General features: G+C 32.3%; 2 protein-coding genes across 4 annotated transcripts; one reads left to right on the top strand and one right to left on the bottom strand.

Annotated features, from left to right (window-relative positions):
• Positions 1-941: 941 nt before the first annotated feature.
• Positions 942-14,625, bottom strand: LOC140039593 (transmembrane protein 163a-like). 3 transcript variants are annotated; one of them, XM_072085210.1, is made up of 9 exons: positions 14,486-14,625; positions 11,867-12,039; positions 11,588-11,707; positions 11,189-11,232; positions 5,562-5,656; positions 5,110-5,206; positions 3,265-3,376; positions 2,220-2,361; positions 942-1,955 (listed from the first exon to the last, which is right to left on the bottom strand). In XM_072085210.1, exons 2-9 carry the CDS (start codon positions 11,988-11,990, stop codon positions 1,865-1,867), a joined length of 825 nt encoding a protein of 274 aa, XP_071941311.1. In that variant the 5' UTR covers positions 11,991-12,039; positions 14,486-14,625; the 3' UTR covers positions 942-1,864. The 3 variants fall into 3 exon arrangements, with proteins under 3 accessions (XP_071941311.1, XP_071941309.1, XP_071941312.1); XM_072085208.1 differs by lacking the exon at positions 14,486-14,625 and adding an exon at positions 13,347-13,429; XM_072085211.1 differs by lacking the exon at positions 14,486-14,625 and adding an exon at positions 13,220-13,294.
• LOC140039592 (LETM1 domain-containing protein 1-like) lies at positions 13,525-17,470 on the top strand. Its single transcript, XM_072085207.1, has 9 exons — positions 13,525-13,640; positions 14,001-14,182; positions 14,409-14,524; positions 14,742-14,824; positions 14,983-15,163; positions 15,579-15,677; positions 16,123-16,281; positions 16,858-16,957; positions 17,348-17,470. The coding sequence occupies exons 1-9, from the start codon at positions 13,531-13,533 to the stop codon at positions 17,437-17,439; spliced, it is 1,122 nt and encodes a 373-aa protein (XP_071941308.1). The 5' UTR covers positions 13,525-13,530; the 3' UTR covers positions 17,440-17,470.
• The last annotated feature ends 1,148 nt before the right edge of the window (positions 17,471-18,618 follow it).

The following is an 18,618-nucleotide window of genomic DNA, read 5'->3' as shown; positions in this document are numbered from 1 at the left end:
TATAAGTACATTTGTGACAATTAAAAGTAAGTGTTTAAAGTAGTTAAAATACAGGTATATTTACATAATAAGATGCCAGAATTCAGTATTAACCATATATTTTCTCATTTAAAATTTTAGATACGATGTTAATTAAAATGTAGAAATGAAAAATGGCGGTAAAATACATGATTAATTCTTGTTAAACTAGTATCTTATTTGTGTTCTTATTTGTGTTCGAGTAGAGAGGCTAATAAAAATTAATAAATAATAGTCACACTGAAAATAACATATTGCCTAAGTACATGGTCACCTTTGTTTTATTACAAAATTATATGGGTTTGTGCAATATAAATTTATTCTGTAATAAAACATATTGATTTATTCTAGAGCCTTTTTCTTGTTTTTGGATTTAATATTTTGCAATAGTTACAATACAGTTGAATCCCAAGGACACCTTCGAGACCCGATGTCCTTTAATAGAGATGTCCCTTGAATATGGGTTAGCAGTAGTGTTAAAACATACTGTAACATTACTTCCTCTTGTTTGCTTTACAGGAAAATGTCCCCTTAATAGGATTGTCCCAAAGAAGTGGCGTTCTACCGTTAGATTCTTTAAATTGATTATAAGTGACAACAAAAAAGGAATAGATTTTGCATTTCAATTACTTTCTTGCACACAAGATATTTTTTCATACAACAAAATAATACTCATGCTAAAAACACACCACACGATCTCAATTGTGAGTGCATTGCAGTTCCACCGTAAAAGGGAAAACATAATTTTTATAAAAATTTATATAAATCAGATCATAATTTAAATATTTCATAACTGTAATAATAATTATTGTAAATTTCATAATAAAATATATGTTTCTTAAATGTATATAAAAATATTCTACTGTATTCCAATGAATAAAAAATGCATAAAAATATTAGATAACATTATGCATGACCTTAATTATACTATGTGAAATGTAGATGAATAAAAGAACCAATTGATGAATAGGTACTCTGTTAATGAAAAGGGATGAATGTATAGATTGGTTGAATTAAATATATAAATGAAAGTAAATATAATATAATATTAAATGAACAAAATGATAAATATACTGTGCATGGATGAACCATGGAGGTATACAATTTATACCTCCATGGATGAACCAAGTGAATGGAGAAATAAATGTATAAATAACTATATTATTTTATGGGGATGAATATTAAAATAGATACGTCACCATTTTAAATCTTGATTGTCAAAATGTATTCATTTTAAAATATTCAACGTATTTGTAAGAAAAAAATAATTGAAATCACAAAATAACAACTTTAAAGACAATATAACCAGGAAAAAGTGACGCTTCACTGATATAACTAGAAACTTGGCAAGTCCAGGCAATAACATATGGAAGGCATGAATGGGTGAGTAGAAGGGAAGCACCAGGCTCCACACAAGTGCTTTGGCATTGGTAGGTTTAAGCCTGTTTGTAGGACAAGCCTGTGACTGAACATACCAGTCGACCATGAACTTTTTGTAGGAATATATCAAACTGGCTAAAAAATAATTGTTATTGTATTTTTTTTTAAGGTTCCAGTGAGATAAATAGTGAACTGTTTCCATAAAAGTCCGCCTAACTCTCAACAAAATGGAAAATGGTATCTGTAATTTTAATGATTGCAAGATCAAACAGTCCTAAATCAGCCTACGCACATATAGTTGCACTTCGAAGACCAGAAGACTTAAATTGCACCATTCATATTGTTCACAACAAGGCTTAGTCAAATGTAAGTCTAATCTGGGAGATATCTCCCTGGATTAATCTTTCTTACAATTATTGTTTACTTGTCCTATATATTATCAAATAAAAAGACAGTTGATACGTCTTCATATTACATTGCTGGAATCACTTTGCTTTTCCCAACAGCAGCAAATTTTGATTGGAAATGATGATTCCATAAAAATGTCCACTAATAATCTATAAGATTAAAAAAAATAGTTATTATAACTCTTTCTCAAGCTGTGCCACATTCTTTCTCATAGTCATACAAACTTACAGTGAATCATCAAAAAGACGAATCTCTTTTTTAAAAAAGAAATTAAATACCTATGTTTAATTGAAATACAATTATTAAACATTCATTTGTCTTATAGATTTTTTTTTGCAAAAGTGTAAATAAATGATAAAATAAAAATAAATAGAAATATAATAATTTTTAAACAAAATTTTTGAACAATTTACCGTGTACCATATACACCAAGAAATAGCCCCACTGCAATGGCTACAACCTCATCTAAGTACCAGATTTCCTCGTTACGTTTTATCACTTCTGTGCTTAGTAGAATGCTAAATCCAAGTATACTACCAGCTAATGAACTCAGAGCTGAAATATAAACATTCTGTACTGTGGATTTTTATAAGACTGGGGTAACTGTTTCTTTCTGTTAGCATTTACATTTTTTCCAATTTTCGGCATTTCTTAAAGAAGAAGAACAAAAAAACTGATTTAAAGGTTTAGGGTTTATGAACAAACAGCTTCTGCAGTGGCGGATCTAGGGGTTGGGGGTGAATAGGGTGGCTGGCCACCCCCCTTAATTCTCAAAAAAAAAGAAAAAAAAGATGCAACCTACCCGCGATTGACCGTCGTGGATTAATCTTTTAATTAAGAAGAGTATGCTTAGCTAGGCCTAGGCCCTACTAACTAGAGCTAGGGTTAGCATGATAGTTGTGTAAATAGGCCTAGGCCTACACAGTGAAAGAGCTAAGAGTTCAATTACTATTATGAATTCAAGAGTTTAAAAAGAAAACGCGATTTAAAATCTTCGGAAAATACCCACAACTGAGTTATTTTCAAAACACATGCACTCCTAAAACTACCAGAGTACCGCATTACCAAATGTTCATTTTGTTTGAAGGTTTTTCGATCAAAGTTTATTATTAGTTCGTCAAAAAAGATCAGTACAGTATTTAGGAAGGATTTATTTAAATTTACAGTATGTAATTGTTATTAAGTGTGATGGAAACAGTTTCTCTAGCCTATTAAACAGTGTGTAAGCATCTATTTTTTCAAACATTTTCTGAGCCTAGGGAGGGGAACACCCTCTCCCAAACCTCCCCGCTCGGTGCTAAGCACCTCGTTTGCCACTTTCTTGGCCATCCCCCCTTGTCAGATCCTAGATCCGCCACTGTTCTGGTTAATAAGTTCTATCCTAAAATATTAGTCACTTCAAATATCTCAGGCTCTATTTCATGTAAAAATAATAAATAAAACAAAATAATCACTTACCATCTGTCCTTAAACTGCGACTTTCTAGTTTACTTGCAATAACAAATTTAATCAGTGCAAACACTAAACATATTACACCACTTGTTGCTGCTAACACATATAATGAGAAGTGCTACAAATACAACAAAACAAAATACAGGGTTACCAGGGGCGGATCTAGGATTTTGATAAAGAGGGGGGCCGATATTGGAAAAAATAATAGTCTAGGGGGTCCGAAAATATTTTTTTATAGACGCCCGGAGATAGCATCTGAGGCGTTTTGGCCAGTCGATTCTTGTCATATAATTATCTGAATATAGTGGGTTTTATAGACCATATTTTTAAATATATTAAAATATACGGAACTGGTTTTTTTTTGCGCCTAAAGCCTGTTTTCCAGTCGCGAATTTTTACACATTTTTTACGCGATCGTTAATGGTTTCTTGGTTCTTTCAACGTTGCAAAAAACATCGTCGCGTTGTAAAAAAACAAGAATTGTCAGCGCGTACGTATTTTTTCACAAACAATGATGACGTAATTTATGAACTATTTGATTGGTCAGTCAGTTTTACCGATCGTAACATTGAAGTTGAACTTTTTAATGTTGATTTGTACCCCCTTTTCTTGTAAAATTGTATGTAAATGGGTGCATAATATTACAAAAGGCCCGCCCTCCCCCCTAAATCCGCCCCTGGTTACTAATTGTTAAAGGACAACTTGACCGAGGACCATATTTACGTCATGAGTTTTCTGGCAAAGTTTGGCAAATCGTGAAAATTTCTAGTAAACACGCACACAATAAATCGTAAAAAATATAAATGGTTATTTTTTTATTGTTTCTTTTGCTTATCTGGACTTTATTAAGTAGAATTTGACATGCACCTGTGACATCACAGCAATTACGGCGATATCCTTATAATCTTGCGATATTTCTGAAATCATATGTACATCCCTAATACGTTGTAAAAATATGGTCCTCGGTCAATTTGTCCTTTAAATGCAAAATTAGCTGTTTCATATCAATGTTAATATAGGCCTATTGATATAGCGAATTCCACATGTGGTCTAATGGTAGACTGCCTTCATTCAAATTTGTCAGTTGTATTCGGCACTTATCTACCCATTATTAATATTAAGTATAGCATTTTACGTCAATCGCACAAAGTTATTGTCTGCTTTATGTGATCGCCCTCTGTATATTAATATACTGTAGGCATAGTACTATACAAAATGGAGTATTATTTACTGTACTTTAGGCCTATACAATGTAAAAGGCCATGACCCATTAAATGAACTAACTTTCTTTTTAATATCTTTGATTGAAAATGGACAATCATTCAACTGAAACTACTGATTGTAGACTTATTGTTCCTAAAATTTAGTAGGTTTTGGTTGCATTTTTAAAGGATTATAAGTAAGTCAATGTCTGATTTGAATAAAATGGTTATTTTTTTCTGCAATCAGTGATATTTTTGGTAAATTTGTATATCTAAAGTAGAACAAACTGATTTTGTTATTTGGTAGGTTAATTATCGCAATCAAATAGAAAAGAATGCTGTTCTTAAGGTTTACTGAATATTCATTGGTTACCGGGCACTCTGAGTAGGGTATTGTGTTTTGTTTATGAGGGGTAGGGATGGAGTTAATTATTAAGGAACTGTTGATTTTCCCTGAGCAATGCCCAGAGGGAAAAAAAGGCATTAAAATATGTCAAAAAATGCTAAAAACACACAAGGCTACCCCAGGGGCCAGGCCTCTGCGTTACGCCACTAATGTTAATTCATTGTGCGAACAGAAAAGTTATGAAGTGTGTCCTCACTCTATTCTTTGATATAGCTTTGTATCTGATTTCTAATCACTACTTACAGGAATAGTGTGCGTTTCAGATGCTAAGTTTACAACTGCTCTTGCTCCTATAGAGATACTAGCCAAGGTGAATATAATACCAAGAAATATCAAGGACCTAAAATAAATAAAACCAGATAAATAGAAAGTGAATGAATGAATGAATGAATGAAAAGAAAAACAAATTTAATTATTGATGTTGCTTTTGATTTATATGATTTTTGTTTATGTTTATTACTTCTAATTTGATTTCTACAAATAATTAGTATAATTTACCTTATTAAATGTTTGAATGCACAAATTTAGCATTTAAAAAAAAAATGGCTTAAAAAATTGCTCCATGGAAACCATTATTGAATTTTTTGACAGCTAATTGTTTTTTTTTTAAACCGTATTTGAAAAATGGACCTATTCCTTTTTCATAACCATATTTTATTCGTTCAATAGATTAAAAACATGACCCATACACTTACATTCTTTCTCGTTCTGCAGAGTAAAGTGTTCCTACTGATCCATAAAAACGCCATATTACTATTGCTGAAGTAAAAATATCTAAAATACAATCAAACTAAAAGAAAAAGAAATAACAATTGTCACACATGAGGAATTCTTTTTCATCTGTTATGTAATTTAGTTATGTAAAGATGCTCATGAAAGCTTTTAGATTTTTCATTCGTTATTTTGCTTAATGTTTCAGTGGCAGATAAGAGGCTAAGGGCCTAAGGTAAAATAAGTGCTGAACTTAAACTAATGATCTATCTTTTGCATTGTGATTTCGGGCACATTGAGTAGGGTATAGTTTTGTTTATGTACAGAGGGGTAGGGATGGATCAGGGCCTAAAAATTGTGAAATAAGTGATCTATCTTTTGCATTGTAATTTCTGAAATTTAGATTTTGGATCCGTCTATGTGATCCATGGTGCTACATGATTCAAGCGTGCCATCCGCAAATATTGAACGATTCACTGTAAAAATGTTAAACGTGTGAATACAAAGTTGTTAATAACCTGTCATAAAGCTTTCTTTCAATCAATTGTATATAAAAATCTAGTAATGTGTGAAAGTCACAGTGCAGAAAATCAATGGACAGAGAAGGGCCTTGATGAGGTGAATGTCTTTTGTGGATGGTGACCATTTAACACAGAATTCAATGATACCTCTAATGAAAAAGGCACATCTGTTCATTAACAGTATGATTCTTTTGAAAGTTGGATTTTTTTTTAATTAGAAAGGTAAAAAATATGTACACCCAAACACACATTTTTTACAGGTATTTTCCCCTTAAACAAAATAATGTTGTTTACTAGCCCATTTTAATGACATTTAATAACAGTTGTTTTATTAGTTATTATTACCAAAATATGTATCAAAATTAAAAGTTATTACTGATAAAATGCAAATTTAAATGGGAAAAAACTGAAACTCATGGTCTGAAATCTGGGATTTTGGTTATATTTAATTCTGTTTATTTTGTCATTAATTGTTAAATTGTTTTGGCAAAAGTGAATAACTGCCTATATTCAAATTTGATTTTATCCATCAAATGATTGAATAAATGATTAAATCACATTACTGAATAAATTAATTTGCTATATATTAATTAAAAAAGAATGGTAGGTGAAAATTTGGCCCAAAAAAATAGGAGACAATGGAACAGAAAGCAACGATTTGTCAGACGGAAGATGAGGAAGAAGACAGAAAGGGAAATAAGCTACATTTGGGAGGAATGGGAGGTTTATAAATCAGTAGGACCTGATAAAATACCACCCTTAATTCTTAAAGAGTTTGCCCTTTAAGTGAACCCCTCACTAATATTTTAAATTGCTCATTTAGGGAAGGAAGTCTCCCCACCCAATGGAAATCAGCTGTGACTGTTCCTATCCCCAAGGTACATCCACCAAAAATTGATAAGTTAAGACCTATCTCGTTAACACCTGCCTTTGCAAAAGTGGCAGAGCAATTTGTTTGTGAGTGGGTGGTATCTGATATCCAGAATAAATTAGATGTAAGACAGTATGGCAATGTCAAGGGGGCATCAACTAGCCACTACTTAGTACGTCTAGTTCATGATATGTGTGCTGCAGCTGAAGAGGCTCATAACATAGGGACGGTTGTCCTTACGGACTTCACTAAGGCCTTTGATCGAATTGAACACAACACCTTAATCAATAAAATCATCGACATTGGAGTCCGTGGGTCTATCGTCCCTTGGATTTGCAGCTTCCTCAGCTGCAGAGAACAATGTGTAAAATATAACAACTCCCTATCAAGTGCTATCACGTTAAAAGCTGGTGTCCCCCAGGGGACTAAACTTGGTCCCATTGCATTTCAAATCATGATCAATGATGCTGTTAAGGGTGCTAAAACGAATGCTTTAAAATACGTTGATGACCTATCTGTTTATGAAAATCGTAAGATAACACAACCAGGTCACTTGCAGCATGATCTTAATGAGTTTCATGATTGGTGTAAAAGGAATGTTATGGACCTGAACCCTGCTAAATGCCAGGCACTACAAATATGTTTTAGTAAAAGGAATATTCCTGAAAAAAAAATTTATATCGGGGGTAACGAACTAGCATTTGTCACTCATGCTAAAATACTTGGAGTCACGTTACAAAATAACTTAAAATGGGATAAGCATATTGGGGATATTGTCCTCAAGGCTAATAGGAAGCTTTTTATTTTAAGGAGTCTAAAGAAATTTGGCTTCAACCCTGATGAACTATGCTCTGTCTACTGTGGGTATATTAGACCCCTCCTTGAATATGCCGATGTTGTATGGCACCCCGGCTTAACCAAATCGCTTAGCAACTCTATAGAATCTGTCCAACGCAGAGCATGCCGTACCATATTGGGAAGGGATTTTAGTTTGTATGACAAAGCTCTAAAGGTCTGTAACATCTCATCCCTCACTGATAGGAGAATAGCTCACAGTCTCAAATTTGCCAAGGGAATATCTGAGACTGTTCATTCTGCTGATCTTTTACCGGTGACACGGTTTGAAAGTCACGGGAGGTACGCTCCGTAATAGTAATAACATTTCACAATTACCATCCAGAACCGCCCGTTTCAGTAACAGTCCAATCCCTTATTTTATCCGCCTGCTTAACGCCTGCTCTTCACTCATTTTTGTATAATTTATTATTTTGTATGTTTCAATTTTGTATATTTTTATTGGTCTAGGTACATGCATGTAAAAGTTACCCACAATCTGGCCTTTGGCCACTAGTGGTAACTTGTAGCATGGTGGTGTCTAATGTTTTGATGTTTTATATGAAATAAAGAATAATAAAATAAATAAAATAAATAAACATTTAGAGGCTAAGCCTTACTGAAAAATACCTCGGTTCATTGAGCCCTTTTATTTTATTTTTCTCTGTGATCTATTGATACAATAGTTTCTGTTGGTTCAGATATTGAAATCCATATATGGTATCACTTGTATTGATCATACTGTAATTTCATAAATGAATACATTTCACCTGATTAAGCAAGAACAGGTAGAAACAAAATGGAACCTTGGAATTAGCAATAAATGTCACACTACTAAAAATCACAAAGTGTTGTATCCTGAACATTGACCTCGCTGAACACATCTATCAAAAAACACAATATTTATATCACTGGATAATCTATTATTAAACACAAAAAAGCCAGATGTAAAGCTCTTTCTGCACTCTCAAACTAGTTTTAGACACAAAAAAATGGGATTTGCCCAAATATGGTAGTGATATGCTCAAATATGGTAGTTATATGACATCATCATGTCCATATATTGGCACATCGCATAAAGTTTTATAGTGTAGACAGGGCTTTAAACTGTTAGCACTACGTATTTGATCCCAATTGCTAGAAATAGGCTACCGTTTACCTGGGTGCAGAACAATTATTATACACATTTGCGGGAAAAAAGTATAGGAAATTTTTTTTTTGGTTTTTCTAACAGAGTATACCATATGGAATGTCAGAAAAAAAATCCCCATCCCAGGGTCTTGGGGAAATTTTTTTATGGCACTTTTAAATTTTGGCCTATATAACACACACAAATTCCTATTAACTTACACAAATACCTATATATAGGGGATAGAGAAAATCAATTAACAGTTTTTGTTACTTGCAGTTGTGTTTCAATGATTAAAATTAGTAGAGGCTTACTTTAATAACTACTTCTCATAGTAGTTGATGAATCAAGTCGATACGATGACATCATCATGCCAGAATCCAATATGGCGGGAAAAACAGGGTATTGCTAAACCCCCGCAAACCCCTGGAACCTCCAAATAAAAACATAGAAAACCCCACCGAACCGACATAAAAGTGATTGAATCATGGAGTGTACGCCCCACTGGGTATGTCCATGTAAAAAAAAATAAAAATTTCTACTGTTAACTACTTATTTTTTTGGGATTAAACGTCATTTTTTGGTTAAAAATTTACCCCAAAAATAAGTAGTTAACAGTAGAAATTATATTTTTTTAAACATGGATATACCCAGTGAGTCGTACACTACATGATTCAATCACTTTTATGTTGGTTCGGTGGGGTTTGCTATGTTTTTTTGGAGGTTTGCAGGGTTTAACAATCATTTTTGACCAAAAAAATGATGTTTTACCCCAAAAATAAGTAGTTAACAGTAGAAATTAAATTTTTTTTTTTACATGGATATACCCAGTGGGTCGTACACTACATGATTCAATCACTTTTATGTTGGTTCGGTGGGGTTTGCTATGTTTTTTTGGAGGTTTGCAAGGGTTTGCGGGGTTTAGCAATACCCTGTTTTTTCCGCCAAATTGGACGCCATAATGGATTCTGGCATGATGATGTCATTGTTATCGACTCGATTTATCAACTACTATGAGAAGTAGTTATTAAAGTAAGCCTCAGCAAATTTTAATCATCATAACACAACTCCAAGTAAAAAAAAACGTGAATTGGTTTTCCCTATCCCCTATATATAGGTATTTGTGTGTGTTAATAGGCATTTGTGTGTGTTATATAGGCCAAAATTTAAAAGTGCCGTAAAAAATTTTCCCCAAGACCCTGGGATGGGGATTTTTTTTCTGACATTCTATATGGTATACTCTATCAGAAAAAAAAGAAAAAAATTTTCCTATACTTTTTTCCCGCAAAATTTGTACTGCACCCAGGCTAGTTTAAAATAACCTGATGTGACCCTGGTGTGAACATTGAGCTGTATTTTGAGTAGATTTAGCATATTACAAAAAAGTAATACAACTTTTTTGACAATTTTAGCTTGATGATATGTGTTTGCCTAGCATCCTTTTTGGCAACTTACTTTGTGCCATTCATACTTCATTAATCAAGTGGAAAAAGTACATATCAATCAAAAGCATTTTTTCATCAATTGTCATTCCACTCTATAGATTCTTATATTCATTATACTTCTACTGCATTATACACAATATATTTCATTACTAATGCATTCAATTTTGAATGTATATTTTAAATGTATAATCGGACTACTATTAGAATGTACTTTGACATTATTTAACCTTGGTTGGCATTGGCATTGTTTAAAAAAAAAATTGATATTACTATACTTTTGCATTTGGATGGTAGACAAAAGAGGATGGTAAATTGCCAGAGTGTGAAGGTTTGTTATTAAATGTGTTTCGCACAAGTGACGATTGTAATCCTCATCCTAAGTCGCAGACCTTGTAGGCCTACATGTGTGGCCGTGTTTGAGTAGGTTCACTGTTAGCCAGAAGGCTAGGTCTTAAATTAGCAAAGTTCTAAAGACTGGACTAAAAACACCTAATCAAAGTCCTAAAGAAGGCTTAGGATGATGCTTCTCTTCTTAAAATAAATGCAAAATGAATTCACATTTATGCATACTATAATATGGTATTTTATTTTAGGCTAAATAACTAAAAATGAAAAACGTAGGCCCACCCCGTATGTGTTTGCTTCATATTTAGTGGCTATTTTTTATTGTTTTAAAATGATGTTATAAACTTTGCACCATCTTGTTCTCAGACAGAACAATACAGAGTGTACAAATAATATTTGTATAAATTACTGTCACCTTTCATTTACTGCCCTGTCACCAAATAAAAGCTCAGTACAAAGAACTCACCCCAAAACCAAATGCTGCTGCACTTTTCGTAATTACTGAAACAGCTGTAAAAAAAACAATTGATACTATAATTATGAAAACACAAATAATTAACAAATAATAATTAATTAAATGAAAATACATAATCTAGTTTTAAATAAACAAATATGAAAAAAATGTAAACATAATGAATAGCTAAGTAAACTCAGATTGACAAAAAATTATAAGCAACTGAAAATGTATAAATTAATTATAAATTAATTATAAATAATAAGTGATGAATAGCTATATTTAAATTAGTATCAAAACATATTTTTAAAATAAATTCACAGATTGTTCATTTTACAAATCATTTTGGTGGACATGAAATGTATTTGAGATTCTGTAGTTGATAAATGAATGATAAATTGTAAAACATACCAAAACTAAGACTTCCTAAAATGCATATTAGTATGATAGAAATCCAGGATATTACAAGTGCAGCCAGCCGCCATCTTGCAGCTTGTTTTATTGTTAGTTGATGGTTTTCATCAATGTAATCTAAAGAAGTAAACATTACAGTATTTTATTTGACACTTGACACACAAATGTTGGTATGCACTGTTCCGCATTCAATGCGCGACACAATTGAAGTCAACTTTGCGCATTGGATAGAGATATGTCCCTTGCCGTGACGCTGAGGTTAGAAACTTAAATTACCTGTGTTACCATTTGCTGTTTGCGTCAACTCTTCATATTTTTGTGTGTGTTCTTGAGGATGTCCGTTGGCGGTTACTGCATGTATAGGTGAAGCATTTTCTCGCAGAGGTGATTTCTCTGACATTGCTGGAAATATCTCAACCACTTATTTTCAAGAGCATCACTTCACATGGCTGTGATTTAAAAATTTAAAAAATTAAACAACATTCTAAAAATAAATGGATAACTTTTTACCAAATAATGTGCCTAATAAACCTAAAAAAAATACCAGGAAAAAATCTGCAAATACAAACATGGACTCAACAACGACATGCTTATTTTTGTTAATTAAAAAAAAAACTTTATTAGAAGAATACAAAAATAAAACCTTTGTTTTATGGCATTGCTCATTTTTGTTCAATTTTCAGTACAAGGTATAGTACAATAGTAATAATACATTATATTTTAAAATTTAATGGCCTTTTTAAACCATAACCCTAATTTTGATGCCTTTACATACCTGTGCAGTATATTATAAATATTTTTGTGTAATTTGTTTTATAAGTATTTTAAATACGTTATATATGGTCTTTTTTTATTTATATTTTTGCCAAGGAAGACAATTTTCATAATGTAATTTTATTTATTTTATGACGAATACAATTTTATCTTTCTATCTATCAATCTATCTATACTTCTTACATAACATTAAAATTGTGAGTAATAACAGAATAAGAAGTGTCTTAATATAACCGGTTGTGGAACAGCTACAGTAGGGTGTGTCTTGATAATCATTACCCAAAATGTATTACGGTCAAACTTGATTGATTGTTGCATTTTTTATTTGACCAGCATTAACACAACCATTTCATATATTTTACTCCTTTCAATATAAAATAAAAACATGGTTACATTTAATTAAAGTCTTTCATAATTTCAGATCTTAATTAAAAGTTGACTAAAGAAATGTTACAACTTCTCCTTTTCCTATCAGCAACAAAACAATTTAGGATGGGCTTTTATAAAATTTAGGCAAAAGGTAGAAAATAGGGTATATTTTTAGTCTGGCAAATTAACAGGCACCTGGACAAACCATTGATAGTGAAATATGGTACATTTTTATGAGTAGCGTTTCTAATGCCAAAAAAATATATGTTACAAAACCTGTATGCACTGTATTTACACGGTATATGAAATGAAATGTGAAAACAGTAATCTTAAACTTACAAATCATAGACAAGACTGAGTAGTATATATACTACTCAGTCTTGGTATAGTAGGCTATAGTAGTACGCATTAGTAGTAGTCCTATCCACCAATCTTACTTCGTTTTGCGACACCACACACACAAAACAAGTTAGCTGATATACTTACCACCAGTCAAGTTTGGATCCGAGTTGGTGCATTTTATCTTAAGATACAATGTTGAATTGAAATGGCATTTCTCTGACCAGTTTTACAAAAAAAACTATAACCCACTTTCATTTCATGGATAGCCTACCTGTAGTTGTGGTGGTGCAGAAAATAAATAATTGTTGGATTTATTTTAATTTTATTGATTACTCTCGTTCAGCCGCTCAGCAGCAGCGTGAGAAAACCACGAATAATAAAGAGACGGGTATTGGTCAAAACTTTGAGACGCCCTCTATAGTAGCATTAAAATCAAAACAATCGCGTAAAATAAAATGAGTTGTTTTTGTACAACCACCTCTCTTTTGAGAGCGAATAAAAGTGCATATTTAAGTTTACAATACGGTTTTTTAGAATCAAAAAATGTGAACTTAAACTTAATTTGGTAAAAAATGTATTCTAATAGAATTTTAGATTAATAATATTCTGTAGTCGGGGCCATCTAGCTAGGCCTGCTTACTACATAACTGAACTCTGTATTAGGCGCGCCTAGGCTAGGTGGTGGCCCTGGGCCTAATTATGTCTCTATACAGTTTGTGCATGGAGTCTAAACCAGGGCCTACCTAGAGAGGCCTTCCCCTATCTACTACACCTACAAACCCCCTACATACAGCTGTTACGAGGTGGCGTATTGTACAGTTCGTTAAGGTTATTTATATATAATATAGGGCCTACTACTACAATTTGCGGATAACTCCTTGTGTTATTGTATTGGATCATCTTTTCTTAACATTTCTTTTTTTAGTCTAAAAAATAAGCTCAACACACTTGGATTCTGTACTACATCACAATATAATGCACGTGAAAATGAGAAACATGACAGTACTGGTTTGCTAAGAGTGTACAAAAAATATGAACAGAAATATTTTGACTATATCAGGGAACGTTTCCCAAGGTATTACAAGGTGAACATGCAGGTCATAGGAGGTTAGTACATATTCAAATTTGAATTTGAGGGGAGATGGGTTTCAAGTACAATTCCCTTCAATGATCAATTCTTTAGTACAATACTGTATCAACTTAGTATTGCCCTGCAAGTCACTAACAAACCAATCAAATAATAAAAGACCAATAACAATGTATATTGTTCCATTTCTGTCATAACCATTTTAATATTTAAGAACACTATAAATTAAATTGGTTTTTTTTTCAGGAGCAAAAACTACATGGCATGATACTAAATATAGATTACATTTACGCAAAAAGATGAAAGAAAATAAGATATCTTACCTGGATTTGCCTTGGAAAGATATTGTTTTTATTAGACAGGTAAGGGGGAAAACACAAATAGTCATCATCAAATGATGCCAGAAAAATAATGTCTTCTGGTGAATTAGTTGTTGCTAATGGATGTCTGCCCGTGCTTTAATGACCTCAGTTTTACTACCTTCATTTTGAGTGTGTCAAAGGTTAACATCATTGGTCAAGGGGCAATCCATATAAGTACTTATTTTTCTTTCAATTCAAGAATTATATTTTCTTGTAGTATCGTAGAGATCTTTATAAGGTGACACCAACACTGGTACTTTGCCTCTTTCCAGTTGTGTTTTATGCTGTTCTGGTTATTGTGTAAGTAGTAGAAGATATAATATTCCTATTTATTTTAGCATAACAATACACTAATTAAATTTCATTTAATTCAAAATGCAAAAAAAAAATAAAAATCCTAATCAATTTTACGGTTGAGATTTTAGAGTTAGCTAATGAAATATTCTATCTATAAACAGAGCACTAAGACCGCGCCTACTGCTAAGTCAGCAGTTCTTTACAGCTGAACAACAGAACAAATACAGGGTAAATGATCAGAAACGTCGAGTTAAATCATACCCACAAGTTGTAAAACATCTAAAAAATTCACAGTGCAGGACAAAGGCCGAGAAGGAAATGCTCGATATAATAATCACAAGGGTAGGTTATGTCACTTTTCAGACTGAAATAATCACTATAGCACCAATTATCACCTAGGATGGTTACCCGAGCATAATTACCCGCTACGATGACTACCATCCATGTCCAATAATAACCTTCCTCGATGATATTTAATAAATATAAATAAATTTATTAACTAAACTGTCCAGCTCATAATAAAATACATACCCATCATAATCCACAATAATCACCATTTAAGGATTAGTTTTACAGTACATCATTGCTGTCAATCTTTCTGTCAGACTAAATCTAAGTCATTTTACAGTCAGATAGACTAATTCTTCTTCATGAGTACCTGTAGGAATAAAATAATCTTTGTGAGCTGCAATTCTAGTCTGATAACCAAGTTTGTGTGATTATATTCAAAATGATATGATACTCTGTCATTTTTCAGATTGAACAGGGGAAAGCGACTGTCGCACACGATTTAATCAACTCAAGAAATTTGTTTGAAGAATCATTGGACGTTGCTAATTTACAAAAGAAACAATTAGTATGTTTTACATTTAATTGATTTAGCACGGTTGTTCCAATGATGGAAAAGCATCTAAGTTTTTACACAACCAGCTTTTACATACACATCCATTGCATTCAATGAATATCCATACATATTCTATATATCTCCAATGTCTTGAAGATTCTACTACTACTATACAACTGTCAATGCTTGGTTAACCAAAACATCATTTTTGCACATACATAAATCAGGGAGTTGTTATTAGGGTTATTAACAACTCCCTGCATAAATATAACAATTATGATGGGGCTATGAGTATGGGGAGGTGCAAAGTAAAATAAATTCTAAATTTAAACCAATTGGGAAAGGGTACATAGGAATATTTATAGTATTTCAACCCTTTGTAGAGTTTAAAAGCCTTTAGGTCACAAAGTGTTAGGAAACCGGAATTATAGTACAATTTAATTTTATCTTTACACAGGTAGATATATGTAAGCTGTTATCCATAAATCCATACCTCCAACCATCATTCTTCTTACGCCGTAGACTTGTGTTCAGCTTGACCGAACTTCAAACGATAGATAAAGGAATCAAAAGGGACAACGACCTTCACAAACTTGATCTTGTGCAGCTCCAGAGGGTACTGTACAAAGAAATAACTTAGATATACAACTTGTGCTTGCCTTTCAATCTCATAGTCTCAAGTTCAACTTCTCTACTCACTTATGTGGAGCATCTTGGAAATGGAGCGATTGGCAATACACCTTCCTAAATAAAAATAGTCTTTAGACATCTATATTATATAGAATTTTGTTAAGCTCTGTCTACACTATCAAACTAGTTTGACAAAAAAAGTGTGATGTACCCAAATATAGTGGTGATATGCCCAAATATGGTAGTGATAAGACATTGTCATATATGGGCACATCATATTTTGTTGTCACATAAACTTTGATAGTGAAGACAGAGCTTTATATCGTTGCTAATGGTTTCCTTGTACAGCACTTTTAAATGATCATTACTAATGGACAACATTGTGCGTTATAATTGAATCACGAACTAAACATATATTATTTTCACAGATTTTTTTTATCATGGCGTCTATTACAAGTGATTTTTATTTTATTGTTTGTTTTAAATAAATCATTTAATTTCTAAATTATGTAAAATAATTGGATCACAAACCAAACATTATATTCATATATTATTTTCACAGATTTGCTTTGACCGTGGCTTCTATTCAATGGATGGTTTAACTGACCAAGTTTTTAGAAATTGGCTGCAGAATTGGATAGAATTATCAACAAACGTGTCTGGTAAGTACAACCATGGAAGCTATTTGGAAAACCTGATAATTAATAGTCCTATATAGTAACTTACCAAGTCAATTTTAGTATTTACAAGTAAAGCTTGGTGGTTATGATGCCTGGTTACTAATCCAAGGGTCCTGGGTTCAAGTCATGTCAGTTTCAAGATTTTTTTCTAATGAAAATTTACAACTCCACCCTCAAAGACTTGTAATAAGACGTTTATGTAGAGCATCTTGTGTATATCTTGCTTGAACGGGATTGCCACCTTTAGAAAGATGCTGAATGGATTCGCTTATGGTTATCCTTGGAAATTTTCCTAAATATATAAAACCAAAAAACAAAACTATCATAATTTATATACAAATTAATACTATTTTCATGTATGTTTGGTTTTAGAAAATAAGATGACACTATCTGGATATGCTGCATTCTTGTTAGTGATCAACCATCCAGCTAATGGAAACAGTTTTGCTATGAAGAAGAAATAAAATATGTACCCAGCTACTGGCACTATTGTAGTTATGAAAAAGACCGATATGTAACTAATCGTATTTTGAACATTACATATAGACTACCTGGAATATAAATAGAATTGTAAGTTATTTGCCATAAATTACATTCGTATAATATAGAAATACGTTTTATAAAAAAGGATAATAATGTTTACGGTAAACAATTTCATTAGTTTGGCCGACTGATTGAATGCATTAAAAGTTGTATTTAACAATGCTTGAGTTTGGTCTGATATTATGTTTATGTTATTTAACTGAAATCTGAGGATTTTCACGTTTGCATGTTTTCCTGGTTTATACATGCCCTGTCGTTGACTGATGAGAGGGCGCTTGTTAAATGGCTGCTGGACGCGATTGCAAAGGAATATGGAATTGGAACATCAATTCAACTTTATTTAACCATGCAGGGCCAGATCAACACATGGGTGTTCTTCCCTGGGGCTGTGCACCTACTGTGGTCTCCTTGTTCCATTCGAATAACATTTTTATTATTTATTAATCTCTTGATCACAATTCTGACTATACTTGAACCTTAGTTTCTCTTAACAGTTCAGCTTACTTTCTCAATACCAGATTGTAGTGTATAGGAAAACATTTGTTACAACAAAAACCAAAAGACAAGATTTAAACATTGAAACAACCATAATATAATTACATCAATTGCACAAAGCATATCAATAGTTCCGACTAAAATTAAACTTTAGTTTATAAATGACAAGCACATATTTACTGTCTCAAGAAAAATACACTTTTTCTAATGTAAAGCACCAACAAAAAATAGTTTTAAAGAAGTTTCTGTGGCAAAAAAAATAAAGTAAAATGAAATTCAGAAACTACTACGTTTAAAAAACATTTAGGAAGATATACATTTTCACTATATTTTAGAGAATTGGCAGGTACAGTATACACAATTTGAATGGTGCTTAGTTTAATAGCTATAATGATGATGCTACAAAAATACGAGCAGTAAACACACATTTGCTTTTTTTTTGTACAAAGCTAGGAAGTACATTTTACCTTTGTTTCCAGTTTCAACAGGAACATTGAGCTGCTTGCATTATACTGCATTTCATTTTCTATTTAAGGTTCATTTTTACAACAATTTTTCCAATAAATTAAAACCTAATTTTAATACAAGTAAGTGTATAGCTGTAA

The sequence above is a fragment of the Antedon mediterranea genome, chromosome 2 (genome assembly GCF_964355755.1).
Source record: "Antedon mediterranea chromosome 2, ecAntMedi1.1, whole genome shotgun sequence".
Lineage (NCBI taxonomy): Eukaryota > Metazoa > Echinodermata > Crinoidea > Comatulida > Antedonidae > Antedon > Antedon mediterranea.
The sequence above is the reverse complement of the archived record's forward strand: the minus strand, read 5'-3'. Positions and strand labels throughout refer to the sequence as shown.

What these genes read in the sequence shown, in the direction of transcription:
- LOC140039593 (XM_072085210.1), bottom strand. Translation starts at nt 11,990, where the DNA reads ATGTCAGAGAAATCACCTCTGCGAGAAAATGCTTCACCTATACATGCA. An exon ending in TTTAGGAAGTCTTAGTTTTG is followed by an intron (nt 11,233 to 11,587) that starts GTATGTTTTACA and finishes TTTTTTTTACAG; the next exon opens with CTGTTTCAGTAATTACGAAA. An exon ending in CTTGGTGTATATGGTACACG is followed by an intron (nt 1,956 to 2,219) that starts GTAAATTGTTCA and finishes TTAATCTTATAG; the next exon opens with ATTATTAGTGGACATTTTTA.
- LOC140039592 (XM_072085207.1), top strand. Translation starts at nt 13,531, where the DNA reads ATGAGTTGTTTTTGTACAACCACCTCTCTTTTGAGAGCGAATAAAAGT. An exon ending in ATTTACAAAAGAAACAATTA is followed by an intron (nt 15,678 to 16,122) that starts GTATGTTTTACA and finishes ATCTTTACACAG; the next exon opens with GTAGATATATGTAAGCTGTT. An exon ending in ATCTTGTGCAGCTCCAGAGG is followed by an intron (nt 16,282 to 16,857) that starts GTACTGTACAAA and finishes TTATTTTCACAG; the next exon opens with ATTTGCTTTGACCGTGGCTT.